The 22,442-nt window shown below is 43.4% G+C and overlaps 1 protein-coding gene across 1 annotated transcript in view; it reads right to left on the minus strand.

The window, feature by feature from the left end:
- LOC106563158 (matrix metalloproteinase-17) overlaps positions 1-20,675 on the minus strand; it is a 91,500-nt gene extending 70,825 nt beyond the window's left edge. The window contains exon 1 of the mRNA XM_014128425.1: positions 20,093-20,675. Coding sequence (XP_013983900.1) covers positions 20,093-20,284 — 192 coding nt within the window. The 5' untranslated portion in view covers positions 20,285-20,675. The remainder of the gene's footprint in view (positions 1-20,092) is intronic.
- Between the last annotated feature and the right edge of the window lie 1,767 nt (positions 20,676-22,442).

Below are 22,442 nucleotides of genomic sequence, written 5' to 3' on the forward strand. Positions count from 1 at the left end.
AATTCCCTTGGACATCTTTTTTCGACGCACGCAACATTACAATGGCTTGAATTAAGTCTAGAGATTGCAAATGCAGATTTCTGGCCAGTGAAGTATTGTTTCTCTGTTCCATTGCTATGATCCATTGCTTCAATCTGATCATAGTCAATGTTGCTTTGAATATTATGAGGTAATCCCATTTGGTGTGTGTGAGTTATGTATGCTTATGTGGCTGTTCTGCATGTGTGGTTGTTTCAGGAAAACAAACTTCTTCATCTTGTTATCTTATACCTCACTGCAAAGTATGAGTATTTGATCTATCAACGGTCTGAATATGCCTGTCTTCGTGCTGATCGATAGGGTCTGGATGAGGTCAGTGCAGCAATCCCAGACTGCAAAGCTGCTGCGGCTGCCAATGTGTCAGGATCTGCAAAACCTCACGGATAGGGCCTTTGAGGCTGTCTTAAACCCTTTAGCAAATCTGACAATCTCCTCAAGAACATTTTCCGTTAGTTTGGGGAACATTCTATCTATGTCAGCAAAATCCTCCGAAGAACCTTTTTAGCATGTTTTGTTGATGAAGTTGGAAGAACATTCCCTTAATGTCAAGCAGAACTTATCTAGAACGTGGATACAATGTTCTCAGAATATACAGTACAACATTAATGTTCTATATGAGTTTTATGGGACATTACAAGAACATTCATGCGTCCAGTTTTCTGAGGCTTAGGAGAATATTCCATCAACATTTTACATTTACATTTTAGTCATTTAGCAGACGCTCTTATCCAGAGCGACTTACAGTAGTTGAATGCATACATTTCATTAAACATATATTTTTTTTTTTCTGTGCCACCAAACATACACAGAACATGGTTGCCATGTTCTCAGAATATATCTAATATTAATGTTCAAGACATGTTGCAAACATATTTATGTGTCCAGTTTTCTGAGGGTAAGGAGAATATTGTCCCAACAAACATAGAATTGACACAATTGATTACATTGTGCATGTTCATTTATACAGTAATTCATACTCAACATGTCCCCAATTTTGTGGTATCCAACTGGTAGTAGTTACAGTCTTATCTCATCGCTGCAACTCCCGTATGGACTCAGGAGAGGCGAAGGTCGAGAGCCATGCGTCCTCCGAAACACAACCCAACCAAGCTGCACTGCTTCTTGACACAATGCACATCCAACCCAGAAGCCAGCCGCACCAATGTGTCGGAGGAAACACTGTTTACCTGGCGACCTGGTCAGCGTGCACTGCGCCCGGCTCAACACAGGAGGCGCTAGTGCGCGATGAGACAAGGATATCCCTGCTGGCCAAACCCTCCCTAACCCGGATGACGCTGGGCCAATTGTACGCCGCCCCATGGGCCTCCCGGTCGTGGCCGGCTGCTACAGAGCCTGGGCTCGAACCCAGAATCCCTGTGCTACCCGGGAGGCCCAGTTATCAGTTAATTTGACTATTTTCTCCTCATTGATTTAAATATTTCAACAATTTAAGGGCTTTCTGTATAGTTGTCTAATGTTGTTGGGGCATATGAACCTGGTTTAATGATATTCTTGAATCACTATGATCAATAAAAGTTGTTATTGAATGTACTTTTAACAGAGATGAGATTTAATTTGTTCACCCTATTGCTTACCCCTATCAAGTGCCTAGGGAGGAGGGGTTAGGGTTTCTTCTGGACATGGCCTAACTCAGGGGTCTCCAATATTTTCTAGCACGAGAGCTAAAAAGTAACATGTTGGGAGATACTCATTGTTTCTAGCTTTCACATGGACACATTCTTCTTTTCTCCTCTCCCCTGCAACTCTTCCCCGGGTCCTTAGTGTGCAAGAGAAAGTAGTGAACTATGTTTTCTGTCAATATACCTGGTAAAATAATGGTTGATAAACAACTCTATAAAATCAGAGATTTTTTAATCCCAAAGTTGTACTTTTCCATGCTTTTTTTTCACTCACTAAATTACATTTGTTCATGGTGAAACATAAAAAAAATGATGTTTTGAGTCCAGGTCAATACGTAAATCACATCAGAAGACAATTTTTTAGGTCTGGGAGAATTTTTTTTCTGACCTTTGCCTCTCCCGAGTCCGTATGGGAGTTGCAGCGATGGGACAAGACCGTAACTACCAATTGGGGAGAAAAAAGGGTAAAAAAATTTGATATGTTTCTGCTTATAATATCCAATATTTTGCTAGGCTATTTGTTAGTCAACTGGTCTATAATTAGATACATGTATAGTAGCTTCTCTTCTGTCATTATATATTACCTTAGAAGACTAAATAAACCCTAGCTCACCAGAATAATGTAATAAATCAATAAAATTAATGCTTCAATCTGCTTATTTCGCAGAGCAAAGACGATTAGGGATCAGGGAGAAAAGAAAATAATGGAAAGATTTCTGTGCAAAATGTCCATATGACATCAGCTTGACCAGTTGTAAGGAAATAAAAAGCTGTGAAAATGACCCAATATGTGTCTGATCATTTCAGTTCGGCTTGGATGCATATTTTATGTGGTTGAAATACTATCAGCTTTTATGATGCTGATAAAGATAGCATCTCTACAGACAGTATCTCACTGTGCATTCGCATTCCATCAAGATTCTCAAAGAAAGAAATCATATTTCTGTATTTATGTTCCCCAGTAAAAAAATTGCCTACATTTGATGAATGATTTTACTGCACCAAATGCTTAATTCTGCAGAAACCATTGGCGCTTTTAGCACGTAAATCTTGGTGGAGCAAACTCAACATCTTTTTTTTTTTAATGCATGCCAGCAAAGACACTACACAACACAACAAAACACTAAACAATACATTAATTGCATTATAACGATGACAAACGGTGCCCACAAACTGTTAGGTCCTACATAAAGCTGTCCCAACAACAGAGCTTTCTTTTCAGCACCATGGAGTGAATCCCTACCATCGCAACACCTGGCGGAGCCTTGTCTGGCAAGGAAACAGTTCATTCAGCCTCATTTACTTCCTTTTTAAAAAACATAGTTGACATGGCTGACTTGTTTAAAGCTCTCCCCTACCTGCCCCGAATGCCAGCTCACCACTGGCAGGAGTTAATATTAAGGCTATGAGTGTCCAGATTTCAGTTTCAATTTAACCCATCTGAACAGTAGTCTACTGTTCTCTTGACGTGCCATAGGCCTATTTGAAGTCCCCGTCTTGTGACTGTCGAATTTGTATAGCGCCTCACAATCATCACACATAACATACAGTAGCTGGCACTGCTATCATCCTCTTTTACCACTTCACCAAATATTTCCCAAACATTACTTTTCTGGCCCTCCGTTCTCTTTATTTTCAACTCTCCATTTTGCAGCTTTTCTCTTATTGAATTAAACTCCAACATTGTCCTTTTTGCCTACTTGGATCGATGTTCCCAAAAGCATTTGGTGATTGGTGCTAAAGCTATTTGGCACGTGTACAGTTAGACCCTTAAGCTTAGGCTTATGCACTAATGCCAGATAGCCTAAAAGAATGAAAGAAAAACCTAAATGTTTAGATATAAATTGCACAAGAATGATACATTTATGGATTTCTATAAGGTATTGTTTTCTTTTTATTTAACTCGCCCACCACCCACCTGCCCTTCATCCACACATTAATCACCCTAAACCTGGCCGCCCCGCGAATATAACCGCGGGGACTGCGGCTTATGAGTCAACCCGCGCATCACTAGTGCGCCCTCCGGGGTGCTCCGGGGTGCAGATTTTTTTTTTTTAAGGAACTCACTCTGCTCTCGATAGTTATTCTAACAAGTTGCATGAGGTACAATTTCGAAATTGGGTAGAGCATTAGCAGTTTTGCTCTTGTCATTTTAGTCATTGCAGACCTTAGAGAGCTATTTATAATTATCCAGAAATGTCTAGATCAACTAGTTAATGTCAGCTCAGGTGTTTTAGCTAGGTTTGATGAAAGGTGGGCCCGAGTGAAAAAGTTTGAGAACCACTGCCCTAGAGATATCCCTTATTGGAACAGTGGTTAGGGCTTTTGTCATTGGTGCTTGTGGCCTGGGTTCGAGACCCGCTAGGGGAATCACCCTACTCATACATCACTAGCCAAATATGTTGTCATTGTTTGGCAACAGTTACAACACACCTATCTGATCTAATTCAAATGTGTTAGTCACGCCCTGACCTGAAAGAGACGTTTTTCTCTGTTTAGTTAGGTCAGGGTGTGATATGGGGTGGGCATTCTATGTATTTTATTTCTATGTTTTGGCAGGGTATAGTTTCCAATCAGAGGCAGCTGTCTATCGTTGTCTCTGATTGGGAACCATACTTAGGCAGCCTTTTCCCACCTGGTTTTTGTGGGTAGTTGTTTTCTGTTTTGTTATGTGACCTGACAGAACTGTTGGCTTTCGTTTTGTTTCGTTTGGTTAAAGTGTTTCGTATTATTAAATAATTATCATGAACACTCACCACGCTGCGCTTTGGTCCCCTCTCTACGACAGCCGGAACAGAACTACCCACCACCAAAGGACCAAGCAGCGTGGGCCGATTGACTGGACCTCGGAGGAAATCCTGGATGGGGCAGGACACTGGACAAGGCCTGGGGAGTATCGCCGTCCGCAAGAAGAGATAGAGGCAGCGAAAGCGGAACAGCGATACTGGGAGGAACAGGCAAGGAAACAACAGAAGCCCGAGAGGCAGCGCCCAAATATTTTTGGGGCGGGCACACGGGGAGATTGGCGAAGTCGGGGTTGAGACCTGAGCCAACTTCCCATGCTTACCGTGGGGATCGAGTGACCGAGCAAGCACCGTGTTATGCAGTGATGCGCACTGTGTCGCCAGTGCGCACTCACAGCCCGGTGCGCTCGGTGAAAGCTCCTCATCGTTGCCGTGCTAGAGTTGGCACTCAGCCAGGAAGAAGTGTGCCTGCTCAGCATTCCTGGTCTCCGGTGCGTCTCTTCGGCCCAGGTTATCCTGCGCCAGCTCTACGCACGGTACCCACCATTCACCAGCACAGCCCAGTTCGTCCTGTGCCAGCGCTCCGCCCTTGCTGAGCTAAAATAACCATCCAGCCAGGACGGGGTGTGCCAGCCCTAAGCTCCAGACCTCCAGTGCACCTCCACGGCCCAGTATACCCTGTGCCTGCTCTGCGCACCCAGTCTCCTGTGCATCTCCCCAGTCCGGTGAGACCGGTTCCAGCTCCACGTAGGAAGCCTCCAGTGATGATCAATGGTCCGAAGCCTCCAGTGATAATCCATGGCACGAAGCCTCCAGTGATGATCCATGGCCCGGAGCCTGTAGTGATGATCTATGGCACGAAGCCTCCAGTGATGATCCATGGCCCGGAGCCTGTAGGGATGATCCATGGCACGAAGCCTCCAGTGATGATCCATGGCCCGGAGCCTGTAGGGATAATCCATTGCAAGAAGCCTGTAGGGATGATCCATGGCCCGGAGCCTGTAGAGATGATCCATGGCACGAAGCCTCCAGTGATAATCCATGGCCCGGAGCCTCCAGGGATGATCCACGGCACAAAGCCTCCAGTGATGATCCATGGCGCGGAACCTGTAGAGATGATCCATGGCACGGAGCCTGCAGCGACGGTCCCCAGTCCGGAACCTACAGCGACGCTCTCCAGTCCGGAGTCTCCAGTGACGCTCCCCAGTCCGGAGCCTCCAGCGACGCTCCCCAGTCCGGAGCCTCCAGCGACGCTCCCCAGTCCGGAGCCTCCAGCGACGCTCCCCAGTCCGGAGTCTCCAGCGACGCACCCCAGTCCGGAACAACCAGCGACGCTCCCCAGTCCGGAGCCTCCAGCGACGCTCCCCAGTCCGGAGCCTCCAGCGATGCTCCGCAGTCTGGAGCCTCCAGCGACGCTGCCCAGTCCGGAGTCTTCAGCGGCGGTCCGCAGCCCGGAGTCTTCAGCGGCGGTCCGCAGCCCGGAGTCTTCAGCGACGGTCCTCAGCCCCGAGTCTTCAGCGACGGTCTGCAGCCCCGAGTCTTCAGCGGCGGCCAGCAGCCCAGAGTCTTCATCAGCGGTCGGCGTTTCAGAGCCTCTGGCGATGATCCACGGTCTGGTTCCTCCGGCAACACAGAAGCGGGGGGATCAGCGGGCGGTGTGGGGGCTACGCCCCAAACCAGAGCCGCAGCCAAGTATAGATGCCCACCCAGACCCTCCCCTATAGGTTCAGGTTTGCGGCCGGGAGTCCGCACCTTTGGGGGGGGGGGACTGTCACGCCCTGACCTGAGAGAGCCGTTTTTCTCTGTTTAGTTAGGTCAGGGTGTGATATGGGGTGGGCATTCTATGTATTTTATTTCTATGTTTTGGCCGGGTATGGTTTCCAATCAGAGGTAGCTGTCTATCGTTGTCTCTGATTGGGAGCCATACTTAGGCAGCCTTTTCCCACCTGGTTTTTGTGGGTAGTTGTTTTCTGTTTTGTTATGTGACCTGACAGAACTGTTGGCTTTCGTTTTGTTTCGTTTGGTTAAAGTGTTTCGTATTATTAAATAATTAACATGAACACTCACCACGCTGCACTTTGGTCCCCTCTCTACAACAGCCGTAACAGTGTTTCTTATTGAAAGATAAGAATTGGTAGAATTCCAGATAGCGGAGCATCTCAAAGGGAACTCTCTATCATGTGTTTTTTAAATCCACAGCACATATACCACGTAGAACAAACGTGTCTCTGATAAGGAATCACATCAGCTCTCATCATAGTGTTTCTATCTGGAAAATTCCTCATTTGTTGCCTAAACACGGTCCAGGTGGGAGTGTTGCGTCTGACAGAAGCATACCTAGAACATGGTTGCCGTATTCAGTATCAGAAATATGTCAATTTACAGTAGCATGTTTGTACTTTCTCACATTTGCCATTTAAGCAATGAAGATGCCAGTTATACCAAAACAGTACTTAACACAGTCCATGAAAAATAGACAACAGAATCACTTGGGACCAGTGTTGGGGGTAATATAGTGCCTTCAAAAAGTATTCAAACCCTGTAACTTTTTTCACGTTGTTGTGTTACAGCCTAAATTTGAAATGTATTAAATTGATTTTGTGTCACTGATCTACACACAACATCCCATAACACCAAAGTGGAATTATGTTTAAAGAAATGTTTACTTATTGTGACCCACCACCTGGATTTGGTCCGATGTAGCTACATTTGAAATGGTGATTTTTACATTGGATAAAAGTAGAGAATCAGAGCTAGAAAATGGTATATCATACACTGCAGTTGAGGAACAATGGAAAAGTAATTCTGCTTTGAAAGTTGATAAACTTGTAACCCCACTTTTGAGAAAAGGACCCATGAATGGTTTGGTACACCTACTGGAGAGCTCTTCTTTGTCTACACCCATTCAGCATCATTCACACCCTCTTAAGCCTTAACTCCACCCATTTATTTAAGGTAGTGCACCGCACGCGACGCGAGCGGTGCAGTCAGCCTGTTAACACTGAACAGAAAAAAATATCCAACCAGGATTATTCTTTGGTGGTCTTTGGGGAGATAATTCTAGCTAGCTAAGTCAGCAATTGGCTAGGCCATCAGAAGCTTGATAGAAGGTATCTGCCATTCAACTTTATTGGGGCAACATTTTGGACTGACAGTGGAATCAACCAATTACATTGACTTGTAATGGGTGGGACCATTTTAACAAAAACGTATGGAAACTTCTGCCTTCTCGAAGGCCAAAAGGTCACTGTGCAATAGAGAGCAGTAGTTTTCCCACGGTCTAGCTAGCCATCTTTTGTTGAAGACTAGTTTGCAAAGGCTACGGCAGGTGTTATCGAAGAGGATGTTGTTGCTAATTTGTTAGCTTCTTCCTTTTCAAGAATAACTTTCAACAAGAAGTTACATTTAAAATGATCATCATCTGGTGAGTGGAACTGTGTTTTTCTTTTTGTTATCAGCCATCTCTTCAAAAATAACTTATGTGTGTGAAACATTGTTGCATTTAGATAACTGGTTACTTTGTGTGCTAAACATGAAATGTTTTTTTGCAATATGAAGTAATAGTTGTACATTTTAATTGGGAAATACTTAGCCTAATGGTTGTGTTTTTGTATTTTTATGATTGGGAACTATTGGCTTATTATGTCAGAGTGAATGGACTGCTGTCTTTCCATCGGCCCTATGCAATGGTGTAGTGGTGCCTGGAGAAGTGGGTCCCGTGTGAAGGAAAGGCCCCTGTGTGAAAAATCCTATGTTTTCCAATAGATATGTCAGATTTTCACTCAAACTCTCATTCTTAAAAATAAAATATAAAAAACAACAAACATGTGATGTTCTAAGTCCACAACAATGCTTAAACCACATAAGGAGACCATTTTTGAGGTCTGGGAAAAGAATCTAAAAATATATTTTGGAGGTTGTAGTTGCCCTTTAATTCAATCAAGCAAAACAAATGCCATTGATACAAATCAGCATTACATCATTCTGTCAGGTAGGCCTACAATGCAGTCAATATTTAATTGGGAAGGTTTTTTTCAGGAAAGCCTTTAGAAATGTTCATGCAGGGGCCTACCGAGGGGTGCAGCGGGGGGATCTAAGGCACTGCTATGCAGTGCTTGAGGTGTCACTACAGACCCGGGTTCAATCGCAGGCTGTGTCACAACCAGCTGTGACCAGGAGTCCCATAGGGCAGCTCACAATTGGTCCAGTGAGCTTGTCACACACTGAAGGCCTAGGTCTTCATTGCGCAAACATGTCTATAATAGATATAAAGATTGTTACAATGTCCCCCTATTTCCCCTTACTAATAGTGAGTGCACAACTTTCTGAAAATGTCTCCCTCTCTTCCCTACGAGCGAGTCAAGGAAATTCGGACAAAGTTTGAGGAGATTTTTTTATTAAAAGTCCTCACTGTCCTAGACTGAGTAAAGGCCGAGTAAAAATGTATCCGACACACCGATACAAGACCGAGACACTCAATGTGTGGTCTTGAGACCGGACTCAAGACCGAGACCAGTCTCGAGTCCTAGAACACTGTCATACACTTAACGTTAGCTAGCGAGCCAGCTAATGTTCACTAGCTAGCTAACAGTACGCTTTAACATGCAGTGAAAACAACCTTCTGACAAAATTAGAACAGGATATCTGAAAATGTAGCTAGACTCTTACCCATATACACGGATGAACACTTCTCTTTCTCTGCCATGGATCCCATTGTTGCCCTTAGTTTGAAAATGTAATCCGGAGGACAGGTGTTTTATACAACAGCCTTCTGTGTTCTCTTTTCGACTCTCTCCGCATTTGGTCATCTCTCTGCTTCCACCCCCCATTCCACTGATTTCAAAACTTGGTTAACTTCTTCCATGACAACAACACTGTTGATCTCCATTTCTTCCCCATCACTGTCATTAGAAGACTCTACAGTCGTGGCCAAAAGTTTTGAGAATGACACAAACATTAATTTTCACAAAGTCTGCTGCCTCAGTGTCTTTAGATATTTTTGTCAGATGTTAGTATGGAATACTAAAGTATAATTACAAGCATTTCATAAGTGTCAAAGGCTTTTATCGACAATTACATGAAGTTGATGCAAAGAGTCAATATTTGCAGTGTTAACCCTTCTTTTTCAAGACCTCTGCAATCCGCCCTGGCATGCTGTCAATTAACTTCTGGGCCACATCCTGACTGATGGCAGCCCATTCTTGCATAATCAATGCTTGGAGTTTGTCAGAATTTGTGGGTTTTTGTTTGTCCACCCACCTCTTGAGGATTGACCACAAGTTCTCAATGGGATTAAGGTCTGGGGATTTTCCTGGCCATGGACCCAAAATATCAATGTTTTGTTCCCCGAGCCACTTAGTGATCACTTTTGCCTTATGGTAAGGTGCTCCATCATGCTGGAAAAGGCATTGTTCGTCACCAAACTGTTCCTGGATGGTTGGGAGAAGTTGCTTGCTGAGGATGTGTTGGTACCATTCTTTATTCATGGCTGTGTTCTTAGGCAAAATTGTGAGTGAGCCCACTCCCTTGGGTGAGAAGCAACCCCACACATGAATGGTCTCAGGATGCTTTACTGTTGACGTGACACAGGACTGATGGTAGCACTCACCTTGTCTTCTCCGGACAAGGTTTTTTCCGGATGCCCCAAAAAATCAGAAAGGGGATTCATCAGAGAAAATGACTTTACCCCAGTCCTCAGCAGTCCAATCTGTGTACCTCTTGCAGAATATCAGTCTGTCCCTGATGTTTTTCCTGGAGAGAAGTGGCTTCTTTGCTGCCCTCCTTGACACCAGGCCATCCTCCAAAAGTCTTTGCGTCACTGTGCGTGCAGATGCACTCACACCTGCCTGCTGCCATTCCTGAGCAAGCTCTGTACTGGTGGTGCCCCGATCCCGCAGCTGAATCAACTTTAGGAGATGGTCCTGGCGCTTGCTGGACTTTCTTGGGCACCCTGAAGCCTTCTTCGCAACAACTGAACCGCTCTCCTTGAAGTTCTTGATGGTCCGATAAATGGTTGATTTAGGTGCAATCTTACTGCCAGCAATATTCCTGCCTGTGAAGCCCTTTTGTGCAAAGCAATGATGACGGCACGTGTTTCCTTGCAGGTAACCATGTTTGACAGAGGAAGAACAATGATTCCAAGCACCACCCTCCTTTGAATGCTTCCAGTCTGTTATTCGAACTCAATCAGCATGACAGAGTGATCTCCAGCCTTGTCCTCGTCAACACTCACACCTGTGTTAACGAGAGAATCACTGACATGATGTCAGCTGGTCCTTTTGTGGCAGGGCTGAAATGCAGTGGAAATGTTTTTGGGGGGATTCAGTTCATTTGCATGGCAAAGATAGACTTTGCAATTAATTGCAATTCATCTGATAACTCTTCATAACATTCTGGAGTAAATGCAAATAGCCATCATACAAACTGAGGCAGCAGACTTTGTGAAAATTCACATTTGTGTCATTCTCAAAACTTTTGGCCACGACTGTACAATGTCTGGTTCAATGAAAATGGCTTTACCTAAATCAGGGATTTCCTCATTGTCGGATTCATTTTCAGAGTCAGAGTCAGCATGGCAAGATCGTCCTCCAGAAAATAGTCGATCACAACTTTCTCCCACTGATCTCTGTCGATAGCGGCTGATAACTTCAGAGAGGCAATGTTGAGAGTAGTATCAAAACTTTTTTACTTCTTCATGATATCTTTAAAAAAAAGTAGCAGTAGAAAGGATTAACTACACATGCTGAGCAGCTCATGTTATAGACAGAAGCATTCTACATGGCAGACCAATACGAACTCATCTTTCGGCATGTCCAGCAGAGCCATTATCTAGGCCAGTCATGGCTAGTGTGGCTAAACCAACTAGGCTTGTAATTTAACAATTGTATTCATATTTACAGATGGCATACAAGTTTGTTATTTTAAGGCACATAAAAGTTCACATGTTCCAGAAGGCATTTCTGCCCAAAAAAACAAAAAACGTTCAAATGCATCTCCTGTGATGTAGTTACATGCGACATACGGGACATATGGCTAGCTTCTTGAAACGGGTCACAATTAATAAAAAAACGGAAAGCTGAAATGTCAATAAGCAGTCAATAAGTCAATAAGTATTCAACCCTTTTGTTATGGCAAGCATAAATAAGTTCAGCAGTAAATATTTGCTTAACAAGTTACATAATAAGTTACATGGACTCCCTCTGTACGCAATAATGGTGTTTAACATGATTTTTAAATGACTACCTCATCTCTGTACCCCAAACATACAATTATCTGTACGGTCCCTCAGTCGACCAGTGAATTTTATGCACAGATTCAACCAGAGACCAAAGAGGTTTTCCAATGGTTTGCAAAGAAGGGTACTGTACCTATTAGTAAATGTAAAAAAAAATATTCAAAAAGCAGATGTTGAGCATGGTGCAGTTATTAATTACACTTTGGATGGTGTATCAATACACCCAGTCACTACAAAGATATAGGCACCCTTCCTAACTCAGTTTCCGGTGAGGAAGGAAACCGCTCAGGGATTTCACCATGAGGCCAATGGTGACTTTTAAACAGTTACAAAGTTTAATGGCTTAGATAAATATACTAACATAAATGACAGAGTTCATCAAATTTCTGCCCTGCTAGAGCTGCCCCGGTCAATTGTAAGTGCTGTTATTGTGAAGTGGTAAGGTCTAGGAGCAACAACGGCTCAGCCGCGAAGTGGTAGGCCACACAAGCTCACAGAACGGGACCGCCCTGACCTCAACGCTATCGCACACCTTTGGGATGAATTGGAACGCCAACTGCGAGCCAGGCCTCATCACCCAACATCCGTACCCGACCTCACTAATGCTCTTGCGGCTGAATGGATGCAAGTCCCCGCTGCAATGTTCCAACATCTAGTGGAAAGCCTTCCCACAAGATTGGAGGCTGTTATAGCGGCAAAGGAGGGACCAACTCCATTTTAATGCCCATGATTTTAGAATGAGATGTTCAGCGAGCAGGTGTCCACATACTTTTGGTCATGTAGTGTATATTATTGTTTTATTTTCCATAAATTTTTTTAAATGTTCACATTTTTCTTCTACTTTGACATTACAGAATATTTTGTCTAGATCGTTCAGAAAATGACAATTCGATCCATTTAAATTCTATCCTGTAACACAATAAAATGTGTAAAAAGTAAAGTAGTGTGAATACTTTACGAAGGCACAGTAATGTATTACAGTAGTAATATAACGATTTACTCTCTTCAAATATTGTAATTGTCACAACTTCCGCCGAAGTCGGTCCCTCTCCTTGTTCGGGCGGCGTTCGGCGGTCGACGTCACCGGCCTTCTAGCCATCGCTGATCCACTTTTCATTTTCCATTGGTTTTGTATTGTCTTCCATCACACCTGGTTCCAATTCCATCAATTACATGTTGTGTATTTAACCCTCTGTTCCCCCCATGTCCTTGTCCGTAATTGTTTGTTGTCAGTGCTTGTGCACGTTCTGTTCTGGTGTGCGTCCGGTTATGTACCCATTTATTTAATTGTTCTGTATCCGGTGGGTTTTGGTGATTAAACTGAGCCGTTGGAAACACAGTTTTGCTCTCCTGCGTCTGACTTCTCTGCCGCCAGTACGCACCCCTGACAGTAATAATATTACAGTTACTTTTTCACATAACCTGTATATTACTTTTAGAAGCATATCTCTACAGGCATGTTTTATATATATATATATATATATATATATATATATATATATATATATATATATATATATATATATGTGAGGACAGACGCTAGGTGAGAAGCAAGTACAGGGAGTGAAGATTTAATGGATAAATGGACATATAACAAAACAAGAACAGCTTCTGGACAGGGGGAACAAAACAACATTAATGCAGACAGAGGGAAGAAACTGAGGAAGTGACAGATATAGGGAAGGCAATCAATAGAGTCCAGGTAAGTTCCATGAAGTGCTGATGCACGTAATGATGGTGACAGATGTGCCTAATGATGGACTGCCTGGCGCCCTCGAGGGGGAGCGGGAGCAGGCATGACAACATGCATATATTTTTAAGCCTCGTTTCATGCTAACGATATTCATGCTGTAGGCTAGCTCGCTTCCAATAGGCTATCGTAAAGCTGAAAATCTAAGAAAAATCACCCGACCTCAGCCCAAGAGTGTGCAAAGCTGTCATCAAGGCAAAGGGTGGCTACTTTGAAGAATCTCAAATATAAAATATATTTTGATTTGTTTAACACTTTTTTGGTTACTACATGATTCCACATGCGTTATTTCATAGTTTTGATGTCTCACTATTATTCTACAATATAGAAGATAGTACAAATATAGAAAAACCCTGGAATGAGTAGGTGTGTTCAAACTTTTGATTGGTACTGTATGCCAAATAAGTACGTTGAAAACATTGTATGTTAAAATAACTGTGTGTGTGAGCATCCTTAACCTTGCTAACAGACAAAGAGCTATGAATGGATAAGTGATTCACCAATCATGGCCTTGATTGGCAAAACAACATTAATGTGTAATAATGTGTAATGAAGATTTTTGGGACACAAATGTTCTTGCAATGTTCCCATGAAACGTATCTAGAACATTAATATCTTATGTCCTGAGAACATGGCAACCATGTTCTGTGTATGTTTGGTGGGATGTTGATGGAATATTCTCTTATCCAACAGAAAACTGGATACAATGCTTTTGCAACGTTCCCATGATACGTGTCTAGAACATAAATATATTATATTTGGAGTACATGGCAACCAAGTTCTGGGTAAATTCTGTTTGATAATAAGGTCAATGGTCTCTTGGAAACAGTCCTTGCACATCACTGGAACGTTCCTATGGAAATAGTAGGTAATAACCTAATGAGACTCTTAAGAGAACATTCTCTAAAGCTGTGGGAACGTTTGTTGTTAGCTGGGAATCCCTCTTTCTCTGTACAGTAATATATTCTCTCCTGCACTGCGGCCTCCTCTCCCTAGACATTGTTCCTGAAATAATCTCCTTGCCCGGAATCTGTCCCAACCATGCCGTGCAATGGACGTAAGGTCACAGGCGTCCAAAGTGCTAACTGAAAGTAGGACAGACGTGCTAAAAGTGGACTAGGAACCAGGGGAGTGTGTGAAAGAGAAGGCATACCATTATTATTAATATCCCACATCACTTTTATCTAGGGCTCTATTCAAATCTGTATGATTTAAGCGATAGAAATGTGAAGGTAATTTCCGATTCGCCGATATATGCAGCGTTTACCATGAATGCAGTCTCCGCTAACATTTCCTTTAAATCTCAATCACGCTGTAATGCTGAACTTCCACGATTCGGATTGGATAGAGCCCATAGTAACATACCATAACTCAGACACACTTGAGTCACAACTCATGACTACAGCTGCCGAGGACAATTAAGTAAAAATGTATCCTCTCTCCTCTCCACAGGTGCAAATCTCTCCCCAGAGCATTAGCCCAAAGAGACAGTTCCATCCCAGCCGCAGAGAGGGTATTGATTTCGTGTTTGCCACTTGTCTAAATGGTGCGGTAGCTTTTTTTGTTTGGTGTGCGCTTCTTTTGTGCCTCTCTGTTTGATTTCTCCTTTCAGAGCTACACTAGCTCCTACCCATTTTCCTTTCCCCGTCAATCAATCCCGCTCTCTTTCATTTACCTGTTCCCGACGCCTCTCTGGGTAATTGGAGCAGCCGGGGGTTGGTGAAGGAATGCATCCTATCTACAGAGTTCCAGAGGAGAAATGCTATAGGTGGGACAGAGTGAGCTGAGAGGAAGTGACATGACTGGACTGTGTGGTGCGAATTCAAGGGTGTGTGTGGGGGGCATCCTCCTCTCGTCTCCACTCCACTGGAGATGGGACCAGATGGTGCTCTCATTAAAGAAATTACAGCAAAATGAGATTCTCCGCTTTAGGATATAGACGGGCTGGTAAGATCGATACCATCCTGCCAGACTCCAAACAGAAAGGGGGACTCGAACAGTAGCACAATGTATCTACACAAATTTCACCCGGAACCATTTCACACTGTTTCTTATAAGCATTGTGCCTACATTTAGGGTGTGATAATAACCAGTGTTGTAGTGGTAAAAAGAAGTGGGCAAACCATAAACTCCAGTAGGCAATCGAGTTAAGACTAACAACCACCGATATAAACTGAAACGTCTAACATTTTTAGAACTGTATTGTTTGCATTTTAATGTAGGCCTGTATGGAAGGTAGGCCATTGGGAGTTATTCACATTGAAATATATCTTCTTTTTCTTTTTAAGTTCTTGATTTGTTTGATAAAATTAGTACAGATTCTTTCAGGGGACCCCACATGGGGCTCCGACACCAAGTTTGGGAACCTCTGTACTAAGCTCTTTCTCTGCTTGCTTCCTCTCTCTCTTTGTCTCCTCTGTCTCCTCCTGCATGCATCGCAGCCTGCCTCAGCCTCACCACTGTCTTTCTCACTAGTACTCTCTGTAAAGCAACGTTATGATGAGAACTTAGTTGTCTTTTGTTACTGCTGAGGTCAGGCTCCGTTTAACGTTCGCTTCTTACCTTCTAGTCAGCTTGCTAACACTAGCCAGAGAACTTTAACGTTACTGCAATACTAGTAGAAGTCTCTGCCAGCAGCTAGCCACCTGACTGACTGAATGACTGACATATCTATAAGCAACTATTTACCAGTTGTGCTGTGGGGGAGAGTAAAAAAATTGCCTTGTGTCCGGCATCTCGCAAACCCACTAGTCTGTCAGTGGCGTCTCTAGTTGCCTACTTGCATGCTCTGCTGAGCACTACTCTGAGCTAGGGTAGTTTGTTTTACATCTCACTGGCTCTCGGCCTGGGCCGCAACTCGCGAGAGGGCGGAGTTAGCCGCTTGAGAGTGGTAAATGTGCTGCTAACAAGAAAAATCTGGGGGTAAATACTGGGGGGCACAGGAAAACATAACGAACAAACAATTGTTCACGATTCCCCTTGTTTGCAAAGAGGCATGCGCAATTAGAACGGATATCGTGTTCTGAGCTTTGATCAATGCTGGGAACATAATAATAAGTTGGTAAACGATCATTAACAAAATAAAATGGTGAGTAAACGCTATTTCACAAATAAAAAGGTGCGTAAATGGTGTTTACTTGCGTTTACCCTCCAGTACATCCCTGGTAATAACTCTAGTTTGGCAAATTATGCTGTTTTCTCTCTACTGCAAATACACATCCTCTACAGGAGTGATTTGCTGGCTGATTAAAACATAATCTCAGTGCTTCCTCAACTGGTCTATATGACAGCTAAAGAGATGCTTGAGAGCTGTGAGAGTTGTCCACTGGGGAGTTAGGGCTCTCAGTATCAGCAGACTGAAATCCACAGGGGAAAAATGATATGATGAGCAGAAAGCATATTGTGCTGATTATAGTTTGCATGTGTCCATTTGATCCCAATTCCTAGAATGTTACAAAATTACCAATCGGACTTTGCATTTGATGTACAATGACAATAACCCAGACATCGAGACAGTGTCTAGTGTGTCTCTGGTGGGCTGTCTGGAAGGGGGCTTATCCCAAGCCCCTGGTGAATAGCAGTCTCAGACATGGTTCTGCTGAGTAGGGGAAATGGCCTCCCACCCTAATCAGTGAGCAACACACTCACCTGCCCCACGTAAACATGTCTTTAATCCCAGCAGCTGCAGAAGGGGGTGAGATGGGGTGGCACTCCAGGGGATAGAAGTCTTTACATCTGTCTGTCTGAGTATTGACCAATGCCCTCCCGCAGCGGTAACTTCTACGCACCTGAGCCTGCCCAGCTGAGCCGGACACACCCAAAGGCACACCCACACAACTTGCACCAGTACACACCGACATGCACCAGCACACGCGTTGAATCGTCTGTGTAATCATCTGATCACATCTCTGCTGTGAAGCCTGTGTTGTGGATGGGCTGGTTGTGCAGATTAATGATGCGCCGGTTGACTCATAACCCGCAGTCCCCGCGGTTATATCCATAGGGCGGCCGGATTTAGGGTCAATAAATATTGTGTGGATGAAGAGCGGGTGGATGGCGGGCGGGTTAAATAAAGAAAAAACAATTTATATCTATAGGCTACATTGAGGTTTTTCGTTCATTATTTTAGGCTACCTGGTATTGGTGCGTAAGCCTAAGATTTAGAGCCTAACTGTACGCGCGCCAAATAGCCTACACGCCAATCGCCAAATGCTTTTGGGAACGGGCAGAAAAAGCTAACATAAATCCACAGAGGCAAAAATAACAATATCAAAGGTTAATTCAAATACAGAAAAGCTGCAAAATGGAGAGTTGAAAATAAAGAGAAGGGAGGGCCAGAAAAGTCATGTTTAGGAAAGATTTGTTGCGGTGGTTAAGACGATGTGTGATGATTGTGAAGCGCTATACAAATTCGACAGTCACAAGAAGGGGACTTCAAATAGGCCTACGGCACATCAAGGGAACCGCAGCCTACTGTTCAGATGGGTTAAATTGAAACTGAAATCTGGACACTGACTGTAGGTTAACGTCTCACATAGCCTTAATATTCACTCCTGCAGAATTAAGCATTTCGTGCAGTAAAATGACACACCAACAAGAGTGGAGAAATATGATTTCTTTCTTTCAACATCTTGAGAGAATGCGAATGTGCAGTGAGATACCATCTGTAGAGGTGCTATCTTTATCACCATCATAAAAGCTGATAGTATTTCAACCACATGAAATAGGCCTATTCGGGCGGTTGCAGATGGGTTATTAGCATTTGTGGGCGGGTGCGGGTGAACAAACAGCTGACCCGCGCGCCACTAGTGCAGAACGATCCCGCCTAAGCCTTCTGCCTCCTTGCTGTGCCACATTAATAAGGTTCAGTTATTGGCCAACTTATTACCCCGCTAAGCTGGCCATTGTCTGTACAGACACATCCCAGTAATGGTGCCAGACAGGCCCTGGCCCACACAGTAACACTGGGCAATTAGAGTGTCCACTGTGTTGAATGTGTCAGCTCCACAGAGACATGATGCAGCTTCGTTAAATGTGCACGCTTACAGCACCTACACCACTCAATCGGCTCCAGGGGGGCCATGTAGAGGTCAGCACATGAAAAAGCATTTGTGTGACCCTTGTTTATGGGCTAAAGCTGTGAGACAAGATCATCTTCTGCCCTCGCAGCCTTCATGCTAGAGAATTAACTTTGATAACATAGGGAGGAAGATCTGCATATTGTGTGTTGAGAGAGAGAGAGAGTTTGGGTGGGGAGGGTAAGGTAGAGGCTGGACATTTTACAGATGACTGTAATACTGTACAAAAGTATTTTGGGGGACAATAATCTTCTCTATAGAATGGGGAAATTATTATAAAGCTTGGGTACTGGTTCTTGAATGCAAGCCTGCATAAAAAATGAACTATTTTATTCTGATGGTACTGTCTAAATGAAATGGTGTTGGAGAACTTCTTTAAGGGATAAATGAGGACCATTTATAGAATTTCTCGACTTTCAACTAATTTAATGCTTGGATGATTGTGTAAAGTGTAAATTACTTCTCTGATTATTTAAGCAGCAATTTTTGTCTACTCGCTGAGAGGAGCGAGCATCCTCGCCATCGCATAACCATCACCCCGTGGCTCCTGTGGCGAGCAGAATTATTGAGGCACTCAGAAATGCCATTTCAAAGTGAAACATGTCTTCAGGGGTTACTTCTCCATGAGCTCCATAGCCTACAGGGCAATTAGCCTACACTCTTGAGCGATATTGCGTTTGAAATCTGCTTACATTTTGGTAGCATTTCTTCAACCGTTCTTCAATTTCTTCCTCTCTCACCTCTCCGCCCGCAGGCAATGACAGCCATGATTCTGATTTGCATTTACAAACAGTTCAAAGCGTTCCTTCATCGTTCTGTGCCATGCGTGTAAAGTGGCCACGGTATGCGTAATATGTCATAGGAATTGTAGCCTACATCATATTGTGCATGTGAAAAATGATAAATCAGGGTAAATATAATCTTATACAAGATTGACAACATATTGACACGGTCTGCACAGTGATATCGAGGATCATGCAGAGATATTTTCTCTCATACAAGCTTGTACGAAACGTAACATATCATACTAAATGGAGTGTCTCGGATTTTCATACAGAATAATACTAAATGCTCTGAGACCAGGTTGGACGGAGCAGTCGCTCACATTGTAGAGTAGCCCATGAACGACGTCCAAATAAATAATTATGGATAGCCTGCCATTAAAATATTTACTGAAAGTCAGACTGATTTCACTGAATATTTAGTTTCATATATTAGGCAAATGCACCTGGGAGACTACAGGACACGGAAACAATACTCACTCCCAATTATTCACTCTGCCTTTTATCTTCTGTTTCTAAACGACTGATGCCATAAGGCTACAATAAAAAGCAACCTATATGATTTCTCAATGTTCACTGAATGCGCAGTAGTTACACTACTATTACACACCATAGTTGGCATCGTCTTGATATGCTGATAATGAACTAATGTGAGGTAACCTATTTCAACAGCCTATTGTCGGCCTATGTGGATAAAAGTTTCGTTATATTATTCTAGGAACTGTGGAGGCTATATAGCCTATTTAACCAAGAAAAAATGTGTCCACTGCAGTAGCCTATGTTCAAATATTCCGTGTAAAGTGTCAGAAGAATATAGGCACTTACCACCCCCATATCCATCTGTTCGGCCGTCAGAGATGGTGCTGCAAGAGCCTGTGATAAAAACCAAACCATGGGAAGCAGGAGCATCTCTGGAGAAATAATCCAAATGCGCCGCGCGAACTGAAACATTTGAGAAATCATGCCCCGCCACTCGCTGCTCCTGCAGCGCTCAGACACCGAGCCTGGCCGCCGCATTCACCAAATAAATCACCCAGCTCCGGATCCCTCTGATATGCGGTCAAATTTGGACGAGAAGTCTACCTCACTGTTGCGCGTAAACACATGAAACACATATCACATAGAGCCGAACATGCCTTTAAAAACATTAAACAGTTCGTTTTCACCAAGATCCGCGTCCTGAAAAACCATCTCAGTCATATTGCTGTTCCTTGGTGGACCACCCAATTACGCCAACGATTACCAGTATTTACAAAAAAATATAACTTCTACTTCAGGCATAAGAGTCTGCATTTATTTCAGAATATCCAATATGCCCACGAGGCAAAGAAAATTAACCCGTTAAATATTCCCTCTGTAACACAAGCAAACGGAGATAGGCTCGTGCTCCCTGCGCCGTGTGTCAGAGACTGAGACAGACGCACGATGAGAGAGTGGAGAGGAATTTAGCCAGTTGCAGAATGGGAGGAGGCGATACAAAAGGCGCATTATTCAGTCCACTTAGAATGTGCATAGTATTGCATTTGTGACATCTTTTTAGACCCTCGGTTTCAGAGTTGCAGGCACAACAGTGTGCGCATCAGATAGGCCTATACATGCGCAACAGAGATGCCATCTCTGCATTTTGTTCAAATGAAAAAAAGTATTGTTTTGCAGGGCGAACTAGCCCGTATTATAAACACGTATCTCTATGAAGGAAGCCTCGGCTCCCAGGTTTCTCTCACGTTTTACAGAAGGTGCGGTGAAAGCCTGGGCACTGGGCAGAGTGTAAACTGTAGAGAACATGTTCGCGCTGTCTCACCGGAGGGAAATCAGTGGGTAGCCTTTACGCCTTACTGCGCCGCTCCTGTCAACAGAAGTCAGTCCACATGATTAAGTGTTTCTCTGTGTCCTTCAAGTTTAATCTATAGAAAAACATATACCCGTATCGAACAACTGGTGTCTGATTGTTTACACGAGTCATGCCTCGAGGAATTTCAACTTCACATCTCTTGAAGTACACTACGCATCAATGTCATGGACCTATTCGTGCTTGACAAGTCGACGAGGCTAGGCCCTGCTCTCAACCTTTACGAAGTTGAGGTATTTAGTCATATTTGACCTCATATAATGATAATTATAACCGCCATGGGTCTGCCAAGGTTAGACAGATGGTGCGTTGACTAGTTTGGGTAATAACTTATCTGTTTCCTGATAGGTACCTTGAGTCTTCTGTCTGACATGTCTATTGGTATTAATCACCTGGCTTCTTCCAAGGACATCAACATTGAGGAAGCCCTAGATGATCAAGATACACAATAATATATATGTTTTACATTATAGCCATCCCCATTCCTCAAGGATGGAAATGGTTATAACACATTTGTAACATACATTTTGGAGAGTGCATCCTTCTTACACCTAAGCACACTAACATGTTTTAGTAAAGCCCTTCTGTGTTTGTGCCCTCATTCCATTGAACACATTCTGCAGAGTTAGGCACTGTGGGGATGACTGACTTAAAGGGGCACTAGGGAGTTTATACAGCATTGTGAAATTATTGACAAATGGGGCCTTGCAGTACCTATAAAATGATGTTATGCAGTAAGGGACCACCAACCTGCAGTTATAGATAGAGCCATCTGACTGATGTTTTTGTCTGGCACACACACCCACGCTGCCTTTGTTTTGGTAAAAAGCTGTGGGAATGGCCTGGAGAAATGTAAGCATTCTCAAATGTGTAGACAGAGCTTTTGATGCAAGGACTTTTGAGGCTATTCAGCGTTTGTTTACATTTACATTGTTTACAAACATTGGAGCAAAACAAGCTTATATTTTGAGTTTTGATTGGATATGAGATTTGAACCAAGCTCATGAGGCCACATTATTTAGTATTTCTCTGTGTCCTTCAAGTTTAATCTATAGAAAAACATATACACGTATAGAACAACTGGTGTCTGATTCTTTACACGAGTCATGCCTCGAGGAATTTCAACTTCACATCTCTTGAAGTACACTACGCATCAATGTCATGGACCTATTCGTGTTTGACAAGTCGACGAGGCTAGGCCCTGCTCTCAACCTTTACGAAGTTAGATTCTTCAAGAATCAATGGGTATACAGTATCAGTGGTGTAAAGTACTTAAGTAAAAATACCTTTAAAGTACTCCTTAAGTCGTTTTTTGGAGTATCTGTA

Source organism: Salmo salar, chromosome ssa11 (genome assembly GCF_905237065.1).
Source record: "Salmo salar chromosome ssa11, Ssal_v3.1, whole genome shotgun sequence".
NCBI classification, from domain to species: Eukaryota; Metazoa; Chordata; class Actinopteri; order Salmoniformes; family Salmonidae; genus Salmo; species Salmo salar.